At 38.8% G+C, this 19,298-nt stretch overlaps 2 protein-coding genes across 2 annotated transcripts; both read left to right on the forward strand.

Moving 5' to 3' along the window:
- Positions 1–4,655: 4,655 nt before the first annotated feature.
- Positions 4,656–7,764, forward strand: LOC121619914 (sperm acrosome membrane-associated protein 4-like). The gene is made up of 3 exons (XM_041955855.1): positions 4,656–4,871; positions 5,832–5,942; positions 6,391–7,764. The coding sequence occupies exons 1-3, from the start codon at positions 4,820–4,822 to the stop codon at positions 6,606–6,608; spliced, it is 381 nt and encodes a 126-aa protein (XP_041811789.1). The 5' UTR covers positions 4,656–4,819; the 3' UTR covers positions 6,609–7,764.
- A 6,346-nt stretch (positions 7,765–14,110) lies between these two features.
- LOC121620156 (ly-6/neurotoxin-like protein 1) lies at positions 14,111–17,560 on the forward strand. The gene is made up of 3 exons (XM_041956120.1): positions 14,111–14,293; positions 15,677–15,787; positions 16,167–17,560. The coding sequence occupies exons 1-3, from the start codon at positions 14,242–14,244 to the stop codon at positions 16,388–16,390; spliced, it is 387 nt and encodes a 128-aa protein (XP_041812054.1). The 5' UTR covers positions 14,111–14,241; the 3' UTR covers positions 16,391–17,560.
- The last annotated feature ends 1,738 nt before the right edge of the window (positions 17,561–19,298 follow it).

The raw sequence follows: 19,298 nt of genomic DNA on the forward strand, positions 1-19,298 counted from the left end.
AGTGTGTTTCATGTGTTATTGAATATTTGTTTAGTTTTTCCCCAGACCCTTTAGCCTCATTTCTTGTGTTTTCTAGTGTTGTCTTTGTCTTAACCCATGCCCCGTTCTGTTTTGTGTTTGTGTGTAGTGTTGCCTCTTTTTATGTGTAGGCCCATAGTTTTGGTTTTCTTTTGTTGAATAAATTCATTAATTTGAACCAAGTGTCCCCTCGAGTCTGCATCTGGGTTCTACCCATAGCTCCCTTAATTCCCCACCTTCCTGACAATTTTCTTGGAAACCTGGCATGTTAGTGTCAGAAAGAGGCATAAAAATCGGCCAATTGAATTGCCCAATGAACTGTACGTCCAGATAACGTGCCAAAAGAGGGGATTAAATCTAGGAGAGTGGGAGCAGATTATGTCAGTACAGCAGTACATCATCAGCCTATAAGATAATGAGTGCCTCTGTACCACCCACCTGTATACACATTATATCTGAGTGGTTTCTTGTTCTTCTGATAAGGGGCTCCAACACGATGGCAAAGAGGGCTGTTGAGAAAGGACAACCGTGCTGAACTGTATGTTCAGCTAATGTAGCTAATTTATCGCTGTTAGTTACGACGCAGCACACTGGCTGTGCGTATACCAGTTTCACCCAAGACATCAATGATTCACCAAAGCCAAATCTATACAGGGACTCGAACATGCAGGGCCACTCAACTCGAGGGACAAGATTGCTGCTCTACTGGCCTTCCTGTAGTCAGTGTATATGGTGTTTGGGAGATATTCATGAGAAAACGTGGTCTTTTAAGTATGAACCAACATCTTTGGCTTCATAGGAAAAATGTTTTTGATGATTTCCTGACTTCAATGTCACTGGTTTTCTTTATATTTTCTGTAGAGGCATGAGATACAGTAGACTCTTGGGCTCATGAAGCGCCTTTTTTCGGCTCCACTTTTGAACTTTCCACTTAACAACAACAACATGCTTTAGAGTTGAAACAGCTGGTCATTCGATCATGGCGTTCAATTAGGTCTTCCTCAATGTCAATCATACTTGACATTCTGTCACTCCCAGTGATGCTGTCCCCAAGCCAAAAATGAAGACAAGTGGCTTGAAAAAACCACATTTGATCCCCTCCCATCACCCCTCTCTCTGTATAAATCTCTGGCCTCAACAACCAGGCTCATCAGTTTCCACGACACACAGCATCCGATTACCTGGGTGGAAGGATTTTTTGCCTGTGAGCTGAAACCAAGAACCAAGCCGACGCAACAAGATGGCAAAGATCCTGTTTGGAGTCATTGCAGCTGCAGCATCTCTCATGCTGGGTAAGATGAAACAATAATCAGGGTTATCAATCAGGGAAAGTATGGACCTGGCAAAGGTTTTCTGGCAGTGGTTGACGTGATTGATATTTTGAAATTGTATATCAATAGTATGCAGACTTTTTTTTTTTTGACTAAAGTAGATGGTCCTATAAAGTCTTGTCTTTCCAGTAAGAAATGTCACACGCAGGAAAGCAGGAAAATCTCTCTTCTCAACTCTTCCATTTTGTTATAAGCTTGAATATCTAAAATTTACAAAATAAGACAACAAACATCTCAGGCCAATTCAGCTCTTTATGCATTTCATTTCCATTTACAGTAATTGTGTTGGAGAATGTGTCATTACTGTAAAATATTGAGGCAAAATAATGAATTTCATCCATTCTGGGGCTTCATGCAACAGTTGGCCAATTAAATAAACACATGTGATGCCTCTTGTGTCCAACAGACAAGCTTTGTGATTCTCCATAAGCATCCCTAAAGCAGATGAGCTATGAAATACAGGCTTTTTGGCTCATTGTCAGGGGTTGGCAAGAAGAAGTCATAGAAGCAGAGAGTGAAACCACAACTGTCAGCAACTATTACCACCAGAGGAAAGTGAGACAGTTTGTTTTCTTAGTGTGATTTGGATGAACTGACCCTTTTTAACTAAAAAGACCTCCAAATGAGTTAAAAACCCACTTTACCTCATTCCAGAAAAGCGTCCCATTGAGTAGCAGCCATTGCCATTTTCCTTGACAATGAGATCGAAATCCCACAGTGGCATTTAAACCTGCATGATGTTCTTCAGATGGATGGTCATCTTGGAAATTTATTTGTTTTGTTTGTACAACAGCGCACGGGTGTGCCGGTCCACAAATTCCCCAAAACAACGTTAGCTGATCTGGAACGAAAACATAAGATAGAACTTTATTTGTGCTGACGAAAACTGTTGAATGAATGTTCATGTTGATGTCAACAATACAACTGACTCAGTTAAACCGAGTAAGGTCATTCGGCCCTAGATAAAGAGAAGAGTAGAAAAAGTTTAACTTTGTTTTACCTTGACTGAATCAACATTTTTTAAAGCTTGTTTTTCATTACTTCAACCACACAGACATGTTGTGAATACTTTGGAAATTCTACTCAACAAAACGTGTTTTTTAATTTGAACTTTTATGCTTTCTTCTGTGTTTCAGTGGAGGCAGCCACAGTGACCTGCAACCAATGCAACTATGGTTTGGCAGACTTCTGCCTTAGCAACACAGAGGTGTCCTGCGATACATCGACCAAAACCTGTTTCACTGCAAAAACAAGTAGGTCACCTTCAAATTGCCTAAAAACTGACACCCTTTACCTTAAAACATTATGTGCCACCACAGGCATGATTCAGTTATAATCACTCCTGTGACACACACACACACACACACAAAAATCCAGTATTCCCAGTCTCTAAGCCACATATGGAGCAACCGTATATATACTGATTCAGTGTAGTCATTCATTTCAGGTCAGTGAAGAAGGAAAGGAATGAACAAAAGGAGAGAGGAAGTTGGAATTAATTGTTATTACTGATGTTGTGTTGAATGTAAAATCTAAATCTACAATCATGAAAATGTATTTAAAAGTTATATTAACAAATAAGTAACTATAGGTTAAACGTGGTGCAGTGAAAAGTGTCAAATTTCCCTGCAGTGGAGTAAAAAGTAATGCAGCAATAAAATAGAAACACTCAAATTAACACCAGTACCTTCAAAACTATTTTTTTTAAATGTACAAAGTTACTTTTCACTTTCTAACACAACAGTTTCTCTGCAGCCTTTCCCTCTATCTCAAACACTGTGGGCTTCAACAAACTGGGGTGCCAGGACAAGATGACTGGAACTACCGACAACTGCAAGGACAGCGACGGCAACGTGTTGGGTATCAAGTACGAGACCAAAGTCACTTGCTGCGAAACAGACAAGTGCAACACTGTCCAGCTCAGCGGCGCCCCATCCGCCAAGATGACCCTCACCACCGCCATCGGTGCAGCCATCCTGGCCTCCATGTGTGGAAGCTTGCTGTAATATGTCTAATGCTGCCAGCTGATCCTGAAACCTATTTGTGCTATGATCCAAAGTCAAAAGCAATTTTCAAAAACAACTATTGGGACCTTATGAGTTTAGAATTGTGATTATTCATACACTCATATGCTGTTGCACTCTTTATTTTCCAAAACTCAGGTCTTGTCATGTCAGGGTTTAGTTTTATAATGCCAAGCTATAGAAAACCTAAAACTAAGGTGTACACATCATGGAAGTTGATCAATGGCATGTTTCAGGGAAACATTGAGTTCGTAAATCTTCCAGGTTGTTGTCTTACTTTGTTTTGGGTTTTTTTCATTGAATTGTATTTATCCTTTTAACTCCTTTGTGGCTTACTGCAGAAAACATTGTTGTGAAAACAAATAAAATCATTTAAGCATCTGTTGCCTCTGCTACTTGCTCTTATTTTAACAACATGCATCCACCCATCCATTAGCTGTACATTCGTCTGTCAGTCACAGGGCTGATACATAGAGACGGATGATCGTCCACGATCACATTCACACCTGCTTTAACATCATGCAGTAACCAATTATTATTTCTAATAGTATAATTTATTTTTAACTATAGCAATATTCTTCTCCAGTCATTCCAAGCCAGGGGGAGGTTGACATAGTTCAATAATTAACAGCTGAATATGCAGCAGTTGGCAAAAACAATTGAAAGAGCTGAAAGAATGGGTAAACAGTTGAAATAGTTTGCCAAGAGTATAGACAGACTTCCCATTTCCAAACAATCCAGGAAGAGGGTGCAGAGAGGCTGTCAGAAAACATGTTGCCACAGTGGCATGAATGCAGCTTTTCAGGATTTTAAACTTAATGGCAGTCAGTCAAAGTACAGGTTAAAGGTCCATTTGTATGCTGCACTTGTCAAAACTTTATGCCATATGATTGTTGAGCTTGTCAGCTCTGGCTAGCTAATAATGGATAAATGTTTAAAATTCTTGGATGAAGGTCACGAATAAACAGTTGAAGCTGTTAGCGTTAGCTAAAAGTAATGAATAAGAACTGAAACATTTAGCTAAACGTAATAAATAAATTGTGTGTGTATGTCCAGTGTCTGTCACCAGGCTACAAATGCAAACTTGACCAAAGCAATCTAAATAAAGAGGATTTAATCGTATGAAAGATATGCTGTAACAGTCTAATTTTCAGTAAAAATGTGTTTAAACGAAAACATTTTGAACTTGTAGGTGGTGCCGATTACTGAGCTGTAATAGTTTTCAGTTTGTTAGAGGAATGACTCACCATCCACAAACTTTCTTATCACTACTGCTGATGTGTATTACTGATACAAGTACCCAGTGTATAAAGATGTTGACCATGTGTCATTCTTCCTGAAAACTTAATCCCACAGCTTCAGAAAAAGCAAGATCTGAAGAAATTAGTGCCAAACCAACCCTCCTTGGTGGTATTTTCACCTGTCGGTACATCTAAGGACATCAAGATGAGCACGTTTCTGTGGAGCTGTGCAGCGTTATTGACTCTATTTGTTGCAGGTAGGAGGTTTTCACTCTATTTTGTTAACTTTGTGGCACAGAGGGTTCACCCTGTGTATAAGCTCAAATAAGGATCAATAAGATTTGGAGCTTGTGAAATTGTATTCAGAAATAGTAACAAGCTTGTGGTTGTATATGACTCTTTGTAAACCAGTGACAAAGAGTTCGCACAAAAATGTTGTCTGACTCGAACTGTTTGACTGTATTTAGACATTCAGATTTTATTTTTCTCGCAAATCTTTTCCACACATCATTTATTATTAATAGGCTTTAAAATCATCAACTCTGCAGAGACAGCCTATCCTGCAATGCACACGCTTTTTGCAGATGTGTGTTGTCAGAGCAGGGCTGTGCTGTAATTTCATCAACTAAATTCAAAATTACATGTTTTTTGTTACCCAAAACACAAAACAGTGCAGGATATATGACCTCAAAGCAAGCTGTAGGAAATGCCACACCTATATTTGAGGTACATGGAGGGAAAAACATGATTTAGCATATACTTCTAGTCTAGTTTTTATGGTTTATCTGGAAGACAAGCTGCTGTTAAAGGTATTTTTTCGATGTTTTGAGCACCATTCCATTAATCTCTAATGTATCCAAGTGGAGGCAGACATTTCAGACATCTCAAAACTTGAGCAAATATAAACCATCTGTGTGCAGCTCAAGAATAGCTGTGCCATTTCACATTGCTTTAAAGTCCTACCCTGGATTGAATGACATTTTAGATTATTCATGTGCAGCCAGTTCACTTTAGCGGTTGTGAAACATACTCTTTATGTGTACTTTGTGATTACAGCAGGTGCTTGTTTGATAAAGGTGGAACTACATGGAGTCGGATATTTGTGGCTATTGGTTTCACTCTTTGTCCTTCAGTTTATGACAAAGGGTTTATACCCTGAGATCCAAAAACATTCTTCTTTAAAATTTCCTTTTTGCTTATTGTCTCCACTGCCACAGTTGAGTCCCTCACCTGTAACACCTGTGATGTATCCATTCTCGGCACCTGCCTCGGTGACACTCCTGTAAACTGCACCAGAACTCAGAACAGATGCTACAACGCTGTTGCCAGTAAGTTGAACCGCTGAATGGCTCATTAATCATTTTTGCATGATTACAAAAATCATGCAAAAACTCATCCGCCACACCTTGATAAAAGCAGGGAACAGAAATCCTTTGAAATCTTTATTTTCTGAATTGGCCGGCGGCGTTTCATAAAGGAATGAACAGCAACACTTTGTCAAAAACCTGCCAAAGTTCACGGAACAGTTTTTCCACATGGGCTACAAATCAAGAGGGAAGACATAATGCTGTTCCTGTTTAAAAAAAAAAAAAAAAAAAGATTAAATGGATAAACATCCAACATTTCTGTGACCACGTGTGGTTTTTGAGCATCTCTTAGATTTTACATGAATAACTGAATTACAGCTTCTTCTTTTCTTTTCTTTTTTTTTTTACAATAACGTCAAAAAAAAAAATCACAATCAAAGATAAGGTGTCTCGTCTTTTCTACCTCCAGAATTTAGTGCCGACCTGTTGCCGATCCATGCGCGAGGCTGCATCGAAGAATCCGCCTGCAAAAACGAGACAGGGGTCTCCATCCTGACCGTGAACTACAGCATCACCATGACCTGCTGCAGCACCAACCTTTGTAACGGAGCTGCCTCTGTCCCGCTGCCTCTGACTGCCGCTCTGGGCGCTGCTCTGGTGGCAGTTTGGAACCAATTGGGCCTTTAAAGAAGAAGGAGACGGAAGAAAATGGGTTGCTGCACATTTTCATTTCAAAATGTCATCACTTGTTTGTTCTTTAATTTCTTGAATATGCTTTAAATGACCCTTGCAGTGTGTCAGGGCGCCCATGTCACGCCTGATATGACTCTGCTTGGAGTCTTCACAGCACCGTGTGAGGTTGCAGCAGGTCTACATTGACGGTTTGAGCAATTTGTTGGGGTAGATACTACATCAGGGCTGAATATCTATGCTTTTATAAGTAATTCTCAAACATTTTAACACTTCGGATGTAATAATGTATTTCAAAACATTCCCAGACATGCATGAGATCATATTGGCTAGATTTTGTTGTGAATCACTGTATGTTCATTCAGTGCTAAAGGGCAACTAAATCCTAATACTGATTATTGCAACAATATTTTCCATTTGTGTTTCGTATGTTTATTTGGAACACAACCCTCCAAATGATTCATATTATGGGGTATGGTAACGTAATTTCTTGAAGATTAAGTTGGGCTATGGTAGGTGATCCGGTTTAAACATTGCACTCAGTGTGCTGGCACAGGACAAGATCGACATACATACTTTATGCTAAGCTAAGCTAAGCAGCCGCTGGCTGTACAGACATAAGAGTGGTATCAATCTTCTCATCTAAAAAAGAAATAAGTGTAAAAGTGTAAAATTATTCCTTTTACTACTAACAACCAACAGTAAACTTAAAGGACTAGTTCAACATTTGGTAATTATTGTATGCTTCTTCACATTCTTGCAGAGTGTTGTGTAATGCTACAGCTAATGTTTATCTTATCTTAAAGACTAGAAACCAGAAAACAACAAAATTGTAAATTCTTGTTTTTTTCATTTTTTCTATTTTAATGTTGAACTATTCTTTTTTCTTCGTAGCAGGTGTTATATCTATCGTGTTTTGAAGACTTTTTCATCAAATTCAAAGCTTAAATTCCATTCGTAAGTGTCATTTAAATGATCTATTATCTATATTATCTTATTATTTTCTATTCTATAAGTGGACCTTTGAATTGAGATTACGTCATTCTCTAATATTTCAGATTTTTTTTCTACTCTAAGGTGAAGAATACAGTTCTATGATCATATCCCTGTCTTTATGTATCATAAAAATAAAAGGAGTGTCTTCGACACATAATCCTAATATTTGTTGAGAAATTACTCTTTTGTTGACTGAAGCTTTGGTCTTTATTGCAATGTAAAGATGGAAAATGATTATTAGGAGCACACAAAGGTTCAGACACATGTGCATACAAACACGGGACAGACACTGTCATCAATCATCTCTTTTTGGCTTTGTTTGGCTTTTTCATTGGCTTAACTCTTCATACAAACCTCTGTTTGTTTTTTTTAAAGGCCCTAACCATTTTGTAGAATACATCAGAGCCTGACCAATGAAAATCAATGTCAACATTATTCTGCGTTGTTTTCTATATTCAGATCTAAGGCCCTGACGGCACACCTCTGACATAAAATCAGATCCCCAGAGCTGATGAAGGTCACTGGAAACCCGCTTCGCTCACCTGTGCTGTTGGATCATTGAACTTTCTCTTTGACTGCCTCGGTTGGGATCTTCTTATTTACGCTGATAATTTCTGGATAAAACACAGATCTGTGTAAGAGCAAGGTGATGAAGTTCATCTGGGTTTCTGTGGCATTGATGGCAATGTTTGTTACAGGTAAGAGCATCAGGCAGGAGGCACTTTTGTACATTTAGTGTTGAAAGAAAGGAACATTATCTCCAAATGCTTCTACTAAAAGAGACTTTTAAAAATGTTATATGTTCAGATCTTAATGATGCAGTTTGGTTACTAAATACATTTCCTAATGAGAACAAATGAACCATTCAGTTCTACATTTTTCATCTACACTCCCGCCTCCGAAAAAGTTGGGAGACTGAAAACAGAACAGAATGTGATGATTTGCAAAACATTGAAACCCCACATTTAATTAGAGATAGCACAAAAACAATCAAATCAAATGTTCAGATGTTGAAACCAAGAAGTTTAATTGTTTTTTGAAAAATATATCCTCATTTAGAATTTGATGCCAGCAACACGTTCCAAAAAAAGTTGGGACAGTGGCAACAAAAGACTTGGAAAGTTTGGGTATTGGGTATGATTGGATATAAAAAGAGCGTCCCAGAGTGAGTCTTTCTGAAGAAAAGATGGGGAGGGGTTCACCACTTTGTGACGGACTGTGCTGGCAAAGAGTGCAACAATTCAAGAATAATGTTTCTCAATGTAAAACTGCAAAGAATTCCTACAGTGCATAATGTCATTAAAAGATTCAGAGAATCTGAAGAAATCTCTGTATGCAAGGGACAAGGCTGAAAACCATTAATGGATAGCCGTGATCTTCAGGCCCTCAGACGGCACTGCGAAGAGGAAACCTTATAAAAACCAGATCCAGAACCGCCTTCTCTGGTCCTGAGCTCATTTAAGATGGATTGAGGAGAGGTGGACAACTGTCCTGTGGTCTGACGAGTCAAAATTTTTAATTCCTTTTGGAAATCATGGACGCCGCATCCTCCGGGCTATAGAGGAGAGGGGCTTGTTATCAGCGCACAGTTTAAAAGATGACTGTCTGTTTCAGGGAAGGCCTCGCTTGTTTCAGCAAGATGATCTCAAACCGCATATTTACACAACAGAGCCCAACTTTTTTGAAAGGTGTTGCTCGCATCAAATTCCAAATGAGGATATCTTTTTTCTTTTTCTTTTTTTAATGAAATGTCTCAGTTTCAACAATTAACAATTTGTGCTGTGTTCAGTTAAAAATGGGGTTCAGTGTTTTGCAAATCATATGTTTCTATTCATATTTTGCACAGTGTCCCAACTTTTTTGGAAACAGGGTTGTATTTAGATCCGTAGAACCTTCCAATTATAAGCCCAGTTTGTATAGAAGTAGGTTGTGACCAGTGTTGTGTTAATGAAGATTAGTAATTAGTTAGTTACTAGTTACTTCTCTCAAAAGTTATTGAATTGCTTCGCTAATTAGTGCAAGTAATTTGTCACTTTTGCGTTACTTTTAAATGTATGCTTCAATTCAATTCTCTTATTATGATAAGAGTGTGGGACGGCTGTCAAATTTGATCTCTAATTCTCATTAATGTTGGAGTGATACTGTCATACTCTCAACCACCAGAGGGCAACAACAACTAGCGTTCATATCCGCAAACTACACTTGCGTTGCTTTGGTTAGACAGTAGGATTTAGAAGAAGACCCACACAAACATGTTGTCCACGCTCTGCTATAAATAAATGATTATATGGGATAAATCCAGTTTATTTTGGAAACATTACAATCACTATGGTGAAAAACAAGCCCACCTTGCCATCTTAAGTTCAGGTGATTTGGTCAATAGGCTGCGTTTGTCTGCTGTCCTCTGCAGTTGTCCTCTTTTTTCACTGAAGACACAAAGTACACAAGCACATTTAAAATTCAGTGATTGTAACTGTGTTGTTTAATTTGAAACAAAAATGCTTTCTAGATACCACCAAAAGCATTTCTTTGTACTCCCAACACTGTTGGTGACTTTTCTGCTGACTCATGACCTCAGTATTTCTGAAATCCTGGCTATGGCCCTGAGGCTTAAACACAAAGCCAGAGGAGCTTGTTTTGGGAGGGTGAGTGTATGTTTGCTTTTTGTAAGTCTTAAAAACTATAGATGATATTTTTAAAAATAAAAATCCTTGCAAAGTGTGATGTGTGGATGTTTTTGGTGCAACTTCATCTACTAAGGTGCACACAGATGGAAAAAACATTTTAAAGTGTCAAAGGTCAGTCAGTATAGAGAAGCTGCTCTGTGCAGGAGTTCTGATTGTTGAAAAAAACAGATACACTTTTACTTTGAACAAACTTTATTAAAATCTGTCTATGATTAGATTTCCTGTGATTTTCACATGAATAGAAAATATCCATGCAATATCACGATCATAAAACTTTGAATTAGTGAAAGTATGTTTATGTTTAACACTCTGATTATCTCCTTTGTATAACCTTGTATAAAGAAAATTGTCCCTTCCCTTTCATTTGATCTCTTTTGACAGCATGTTCTCTCTTCTCCTGTGCTCCCCTAAATCTCTCCTTCCCTCTGAATCACAGGTGAGTCGCTGACCTGTAACACCTGCAGAGTGGGGATCGCAGGTAAATGTCTGTTCAGCTCCACTAAGACCTGCACTGGCGCTCAGCCGAACTGCTACTGGGGTAAACTGAGTGAGTAACATTTCAATGATCATCTGCAGTTCTCTTTAGTCCTTTACAAGCCTACAGGAAAATTATGGTGTAGTGTAGTGTGAAGTGTAGGTGTAGTGTTTGTGTCTGTAATAACAATGCTACTAAACCCTGCTGGGCTTGGAACAGTTTTCTAACCACAAACAATGTAACAGTGCTGAAGATGAAAAACCTGTACTAGAACATATTGAGGTGTGGCCAAACGTCAACACACCTTAACACACCTTCATCCCAGAGCAGTCCAGTTCTAATTATCTGTTCTATGTAGACAGACGCAGGAAGTAAACAGAACCACAATGTTTTTGCATGTTTTAGGCCATTTGCTGCGCATAACACATACTCTACATAGCTACAACCACAATTTTCCAAAGTAAAAGCTTTAATTTGCATGTTTTATGCAGCCTTTGGTCAAAAAATCAACTTGAATCTGATTTAGGCCATTTAACTCTGGGCTGGTGGGTTTATGTGCAGGTGGAAGGTCCTGACAGCTACTTAAAACCGTTTTGAATCAAGACGCTGAGTCACAGTCAGATGACTTTTTTTTCCATGTAACGTCATGAAACTGGTTTCGGATTACAAAACACCTCAACCAGCACTTTCATGTGCCAACTAGGAAGTCTTTTCAAAACAGTCAGTGCTTTTAACTGCATTACCACACATGTAAGACATATTTTGGAGATAACAGTAGCATTCATATTAGTACAAACTGTCTCACACAAGTTTCTCCTTTAGTGTAGTGGTAATCATGTAGATGGACAATTCTTAGGAAAATAGTTGGTAGGACTGTAAATTCGATATATTTTTATGGGCCAACAAAAGCTAACCTATCTATGTTTACAGGTCAAACATTTTATGTCACTTCTTCATAGGAATATAATAGTTATATTTCAAATAAAACTTGTTTGCTTTAACCAGAGTTAGATGTGATACCACTCCCATATCTGTATGCTAAATGTGAAGCTAGCCAGCTGCCGGTGTGCTTAACTTAGCATAAAGATTGGAACGAGGGGGAAACAGCTAGCCTGGCTCTGTCTAAAATGTGCTGACCAGTACGCTCACTTTCTAAAATACTGCATCTCATTTGTTTAATCAGAACATAAACATAAACATTAAGAAATGTAAAAACAACCATTTGTGGCATTACGGGAGGCTACAGGAAGTTAGCCTACTGCGTAGCTGTTGTTAGCCAAAAGGCAGTTACAGTATACAGCACAAAATCTGCTTGTAAAACCCAGCTGTGTGTCATTAACATTCCTGTTTTAGTACAGAACGAACAAACAAGTGTGTATAAGTGAACTTGAGAGAGTTTGTTGGTGTGTTTTCTTAGCATACAGACAGGATAGCTGTTTTCCCCTGCCTGTGGTCTTAATGCTGAACTAAGCTAGCCGTCTCCTGGCTAATATTTACCGTATGAGCACGAGAGTGGTATCAATCTTCTCATCTAACTCTCAGCACATCACATACTTTTTGATTAGTATGGGTTAAAACATGCAAAGCAATGGCTCGTGGCTAGAAATACTGGACTCTAGGAATTTACTACTTTGTACTTTTGATTGATGTCTGTGAGTCATTTAACACACTGAGCTTACAGCTATTGTTGCTGCTGTTCTGACCTGCCCGTGTTGTGAAAGTCCACAACTCGCCATGATATGCCAAAAGCAAGCAGGATAGCCCGAATCCTCTGGTGCCACACACAGAGATACAGAGATCCATTTCAGGCCAACTAGACACAATACACACACACACACACACACACACACACACACACACACACACACACACACAGTGTAAAGTGTAAAGTTTTGAGATAGATAAAAGAGATAAAATACAACACAGTATTAAGGGTGAAATCAGTGGTTGCCAGCATTTTGGCTTTTGTCACATTCTTTCGTCAAATTTCAGATGTCTATGAATTGTTAGCAGTTTCACCTATGACACATTTCCCATCGAAACGCTTCATTTGAATAACTGTTGACCCAAAGAGGCAAACTTGTTATTAATAAAGTTTTTTTTTCTTATTTCCTCTCCCATGAATCATATCACAACCTCTAAGATTTATCTTGTGACGACTTACTACCTAACTGTATGTAAAGTAGTAGTAGCCCCATCTGGAGCAGATACGACAGCAAAAAGCTATTTACACACTAATGAACCTGTAATAACAACCTGTTATGTAATATTTAATGATATCCGAGTCAAGGGCCATTTTTCTGAACCCGTACTTTTTTATACTTTCAGAACATTTTGTACTTTTACTGAAGTTAAGGATTTTAAATGTAGGAACACAGAATCTTCACATTGTTGTATTGATACTTTTATTGAAGTGAAGTATCTGAATACTTCTGCAAGCACTGCTAATAATAATCAAAGAGTGTGATATATTTAATGAGGTAAACTCTGAGAGAGGCCATTCTGAGTACTTTTGATATTTTTATTTGCTGATATGTTTGATGTAGTTTTAGTTTATTAGATTTTTGAATGCAGGACTTTCAGATGCACGTTTTACTTAGTACAGGATGTGAATATTTCTTCCATAAATGGCACACTGGGTGGGACACAGAGTGATAATGTACACTTTTTATTTTCTGTGTAAAAATGTGACAAAGGCTGCTGATCTTCATGTTCCCCTCAGCCTTCAACATCAGTAGAGTGATGAGCCTGGAGACCCGAGGATGCCTGGCCTCGCCCCTCTGCAACCAGACCGATTCAGGAGCCCTCCTGACTGCCGGGTACACTGTCAACAGGACCTGTTGCAGCACTGATCACTGTAATGGAGCCACATCCCTCCACCTCCCACTAAGTGCTGCCTTGGGTGTCGCCGTAATGGCCATTTGGAGCACCTGAGGCGTTTAAAACAAACAATAAAGATCATATTCCTGACTGGGTGATGCCTTTGCCTGATGAACTTTGAGCACATTTCTATAGTATGATACTTCTTGTAGCTTCTATGCCTTTGGGGTTTTAAGAGAATATTTACACAGTTGAAAAGCTCAGTGTAATAACATATTGTCAGTCTCATGAACGTTGAATAGCTTTGCATCGTCATCTACCGCAAAGGAAACTTTATACTGCATGAAACTCTTTACAATCATGAGGATATTTTAAGTGAACAAATAATAAAAGTTGTTCAAGCTCAGACTTAATGACTGTTTTCTTTAGACTGAGGGTGTTTTACCAGAGTGGAGTTTTCCAGCAGTGACCGGAGACTAACTCGTCACGCCGCTGGAACACAAAACCTGATGAACCTCATTCTTCCACGTCGCTCTTCCATTGAGTCGCACCTGAAATCTTGTCATTCCTCAGAAACTCACTTGACTGAGACAGGTATTTAGTCCTTTAAGCTCATTTCTACAACAAAAGGTGTCCGTTAACCTCAAGAAGGATGAATAACTTCTGCAAAGCAGCGATTGTCCTGAGTGCTTTTATCGCAGCAGGTACGTTGAGATTGATGTCTGATTCCTGAGGTGAAAATGGGAGAATCAATACACAAGAGCAAATGGGGGATTTGAGATGAAAACTATGCCTTTATTAACTTTAATTCTCATTGTTGTGGACTAAAAATGTCTTTTATGTCAAAACTCTGTAATTTAGCTTTTCTTTTCCCTCTGATATCTGTAGCAACTAAGTATGAGGTTCATGTCTTTGTTAAGCACAATCTAACGCTGCCATTGGAGGAGTAATGTGGTCAAAACAACTTTTTTGCAACCAGTACCACAGGCTCATTACTTGGGACAAACAAAATGTTCGGGACTAACAAAGACGAAGATCAGTGGTTATATTAATTGGTGTTCATGATTAAGTCTCAGGTGATTTTACTGTGCTGCAGCTTAATGACATTCAGTCTAGTGTCAAGTGTCTGCGCCAGCACTAATTGCAACAGATCTAACAGGGATTTCCTGTTCAAATGAACTAAAAACTAAACTGAATTTTATACAGATTATGAGACTATGATATATTTCATATTTATGAAGGCAAAATAGAGCTTTTGGAGAGCATCTTTCTTCCTGAATTTAAATGTAATAAAAATATACCAGAAATGAAAATATACTGACAATAAGAATATACTAAAACAATAAGCAATAAAATATACCAACAGCAGCTGAAATATACTAAAATGTATATACTGAATGCAAATGGCTGACCATTAAGTTAAGCATGTGTGTACTTAAATGTCAAGTACACAGAAGATGCAGGTGAAGGTGGAGGTGAAGGTTTTCCTGATGGAAGCGGTACAGGTCGGTGGCCCGGACGGCTGGGGTCTTGCCCTCTTCCTGACCCGGCCTTCATATATAGAGTCTAGGTCAGGAAGGGGGCAGCCCACGATGCCCTGTGCAGTTTTAACCACCCGTGCCAGTTGTTTCCTCTCCTGTGCCGTGCAGCTGCCATACCACACTGTCACACTAAGGCAGAGGATGCTTTCAATTGTGGCCCTGTAAAAGTTGACGAGCAGCCAAGAGGAGAGTCCAGCCCGTTTTAGTTTCCTGAGGACGAAGAGCGTGATTATATGTAAAATGCTGCAAAAACATACTATTGAAACACCGAGCTAGGTCTTCAAGGTATATTTATGTGTCCAATTATAACAAAGATCAACGAAGCTCAGGTCTGAAAGAAATTAAACCAAGCACTAGCATGCAGCAACAGTTGATCAGTCGTAAAGATTAGTTCGAAATTTTGGGTAATATGCTTGCATCTGTCTGTTGAATATGAAGCTAAAGCCAGGAGACGGCTAGCTTAGCTTAGCACAAAGGCAGGAAACAGGGGGAAACAGCCAATCAGAATCTGACTATCACATGTTTCCTCTTTCTTTCCTTTGACAGCACAATGTCTGACCTGTCGTCAGTGCTACATCGGTGTATTTGGGACTTGTCTGTTTGGAAACGACGTCACGTGTAATAATGCAACTGAGAGCTGCTTCCGTGGAGAAGCACGTAAGAAAACCTCTACACCACTCTGTATGTACTGTGAAAACCATAAAAAGGCTGAAATCTAACAAGAAGCTCAAGAGTAAAAGTAAAAACAGTAAAAACATGTAACAGTGAGCACGACATTAATAAGCAGTTGCCTCGAAAGTTACATTATGTAGCAACACAACAGCCTCAGTCAGCTAGTACAGCTAGCTTGGATAGCAGTAAACTGTATTAGCAAAACAGCAATCAAAAAACAGCTGTAATTAAAAGAGTACCTACAGATACTGCTCCAGAAAGGACAGCTGATGCTGTTCAGCTGAAACTATTTTGCTGACGGCGGGAAAAATGCCAGAATTTTGCACACCTTAGTTTTTACATTTTCCATTTCCAATCCTCGCAGAGTTCAATGCTACGGGATCGCTGACCCTGCACAGCCGCGGCTGCCTGGACTCCGACCTGTGCGAGAAGACGCTGACTGGGAGCATCCTGGGTGCTGGTTACACCAGCACTTTCCAGTGTTGTACAAAAGATCTGTGCAATGGAGCCACGTCCGTCCAGCTCCCTCTGGCTGTGGCCCTTTGTGCGGCCATCCTGTCCTCTCTGTGGGGCATGTGGGAGTTGTAGTTTTACATGATCTGCCTGTTTCCACAGCTCCCTAAGTGGATTTATTGTACGGCTACTGTGTCATTATCATTAAAATAACAAAATGCAGTTTCGGGGCTATAGCTATCATCGAAGACGCTGGGGTCTTGTTTTTCGTGATTATTTTATTTTATTTTGTGTTGTTTATTTTATGTAAGCTTAAGTGATTTTTCATTCTGCAGTTATTGTGTTAGGTTGATCAAAAAATGAACAAATTAGTAAAGAACTCAGTAATTCAGCTCCAGAATTTAACTCCTGGTAGGGCGGAGAGTGCTTCAGAAAAGCTTTGGGAAAGAAAACAGTAATGTTTTATTTTAGGCATCCCTAATTTCCTAATAATTTCTTGCAATGTAAACTTGTAAAAATAGAACAGTGTACTGAAAAATCAAAACAGTTTTTTTGATATTTTTGAGAATTTTTGTCTCTAAACCATGGCCTTGAAGACACTGATGAAATCTATTCATGGAAATGTGCAGTGACACTGCCGCAGATCATGAATTAGTCATAAAGTCTAAACTGAAGGGTGTGGGCCACATGCATGCTACATGGAAAAGTCAATATTGTGAAACAGGGTGAACTGTTTTTCTTAAAAACACAACCAGTGGGCAGGAGAAGCTATTATTATTCACACAGACACACAACAGGTGTGTTTGCACCTTTAACGAATCCGGGGGTTTAAAAAGATCGGTGCTGACTTGTTGTCAACACAGGCAACATGGAGATCTGTTTAATCCTGTTTCACCACCCTACTTGAAGTAATTTCAAAACCCTACAATGCCCTCTAGTGCACAGTTCCACAACCTCTTCATCTTGTCTACGTGCTATGAAAATAAGAACCTTCTGCACAATTGACACCTCAGTTATCTCAAAGTTTTAAACCCCCTTTATGACTGACTTGAGATTTTTTTTGCCATTAAATAATAGTTATCCACAACTTCAACAAACCTAATCAAAAAGACTGAAATCTCAACCATTTCAAACAGCTGCCAGCTTTTCTCTGTACCTTTGTTTTTTCTTTTAAAAGTTTACAGCCTTCTCATCTGTGTTGTCTTAAATGTTGAATGTAAAAGTTTGCTTGCAACTTATGGAAACAGTTAATAAGTAAAATAAAATAAAATAATACAATTTTAAATAAACTCTAAACAATCTGTATTGAGGCTGGATTGAATACTGGTGCTTTTGTCCTGTTTTATGTGTTCTTAAATAATCATAAGCTACAATAGATAATAACCAGCAAGAAACATTTCTGACCATAAACCGCAAATATTATATTGGAAAATGAAACCTCTCATTAACGATCTAAATTATCACACTAACTGTCCCCTTGAAGTTTCTCAAGGACTCCTGGAAGTCCCTGATCCCACGTGGGCCTCCATGACAGGGAGCACACTGCACCTGAATGGTTCAACTGTCAGTGCCACATGCTCATTGGACTGGCAAACCAGGAGGATTTCTCTTATAACATTTTAGTAATTTTTGGACCACACTCAGGACAGTTTTTCATGACTTGTTTATCCCCTCGGAGCAAGAAGCAAAGTATAGCTCAATGGCCCCCTCTACTGGCGCTCTATCGTACTGCAATCCGTACTGTGTAGTATGAAAAGCAATCATTTTTGCATATTTTATTTACATGATGACAGTTTCTCTTCCCAGGAGTATCCCACAAAGCCAAGATGACATTCTTACATTCATTCATGAACCCTAAGCTTGTGCTACACTGCCTTGTTCCTTTTTGATCAGTTATGGCTGCTTCTTCCAAAACATCCAACACACTTGAACATTAAAACATGAATGGAGTATGCAAATCACCTCTTAATTATCCCTTTCATTTAAAAGTCCCTTCCTAAATCACCTCTTAGCTACATTTTCAGAAGAAAAACACTAAAAATTATGTCTCTAATTTACCTAAAAAATGGCTCAAACATTTTGTTGTCCTCATTTCAATACATTTTATCTTAAAAGTGATTCAAAATGAATGCAAGCAACATAAACAACATGGGCTGTTTTGCCATTATGATACACCCACTGTCCCGTCTGGACTGCTGATGTTACCATGCCAACAGAGGATGCAGAAAGTCAAGACACTCTCAATAGAAATAAAAGTTTGGAAGCGGCTGCCACAAAAGCTTAATTTGGTACAGTCAGATGGCTGAGTAGACTGCTCTATATTCTTGATTGGTCTTTCATGCTTTTAGGTTGAAGAAAGTCCTCTTTACAAATGGATGTTATTTTGTGTGAAGGGTTTGCAAAAAATATTTGTACAGGGAACAAAAGGCTGTATAGTGTTTCAGCCAGACTGAAAACTGAAAGGACAGAAAGAGACAAAGACACATCTGAGCGACAGGCAAATGAGAATATAAGACATCAGCAGTTGTTGGTGAACAAAACTGGAAGCTTATCATCAACATCTATGCAGATTTAAAAAGGAACAGGTTTCTGTTACAGTGTCAAGTGGATAATAATGCCCAGAACAAGCTGTAATTAACAGGCATGTTGTTTTAGCAAAGCTATTCTTAAAACTTAAAAATAGAAAAAGAAGGTCCATGGTTTTGCACAATACCAGCTGAACATACTATGGACTGTTAAATCACAGTGTAAACCTGTTCAATCCAACCACTGAGTGGACTGCAGCGGACCAAACAAAAAAAATGGGTTCCCAAAATATTTAGAGCCAAATTGCATGATTGTGGTGTGTAGCTGTGTACAGTACATGTAAGCCTCTGCTTCCTGATGACAGATTGCAGCTCTCCTCATTTATATTGCTTATTATGTTGCATGTCTCTGGTCCACATTCAGCTCCATATATCCAAAGCTCAGCTCAGGCATCTGCACAAGAAAGAGGCTGAAGTATTAACAAAAAATACTTTTAATACTTCAAGCAAGGTTTTGC

The sequence above is a fragment of the Chelmon rostratus genome, chromosome 16, assembly GCF_017976325.1.
Source record: "Chelmon rostratus isolate fCheRos1 chromosome 16, fCheRos1.pri, whole genome shotgun sequence".
Taxonomy (NCBI): Eukaryota; Metazoa; Chordata; class Actinopteri; order Chaetodontiformes; family Chaetodontidae; genus Chelmon; species Chelmon rostratus.

Coding starts and splice junctions, on each gene's coding strand:
- LOC121619914 (XM_041955855.1), top strand. CDS start 4,820: ATGAGCACGTTTCTGTGGAGCTGTGCAGCGTTATTGACTCTATTTGTT. Junction 4,872..5,831: donor ATTGACTCTATTTGTTGCAG/GTAGGAGGTTTT, acceptor CCACTGCCACAG/TTGAGTCCCTCACCTGTAAC. Junction 5,943..6,390: donor ATGCTACAACGCTGTTGCCA/GTAAGTTGAACC, acceptor TTCTACCTCCAG/AATTTAGTGCCGACCTGTTG.
- LOC121620156 (XM_041956120.1), top strand. CDS start 14,242: ATGAATAACTTCTGCAAAGCAGCGATTGTCCTGAGTGCTTTTATCGCA. Junction 14,294..15,676: donor GAGTGCTTTTATCGCAGCAG/GTACGTTGAGAT, acceptor TTCCTTTGACAG/CACAATGTCTGACCTGTCGT. Junction 15,788..16,166: donor CTGCTTCCGTGGAGAAGCAC/GTAAGAAAACCT, acceptor CAATCCTCGCAG/AGTTCAATGCTACGGGATCG.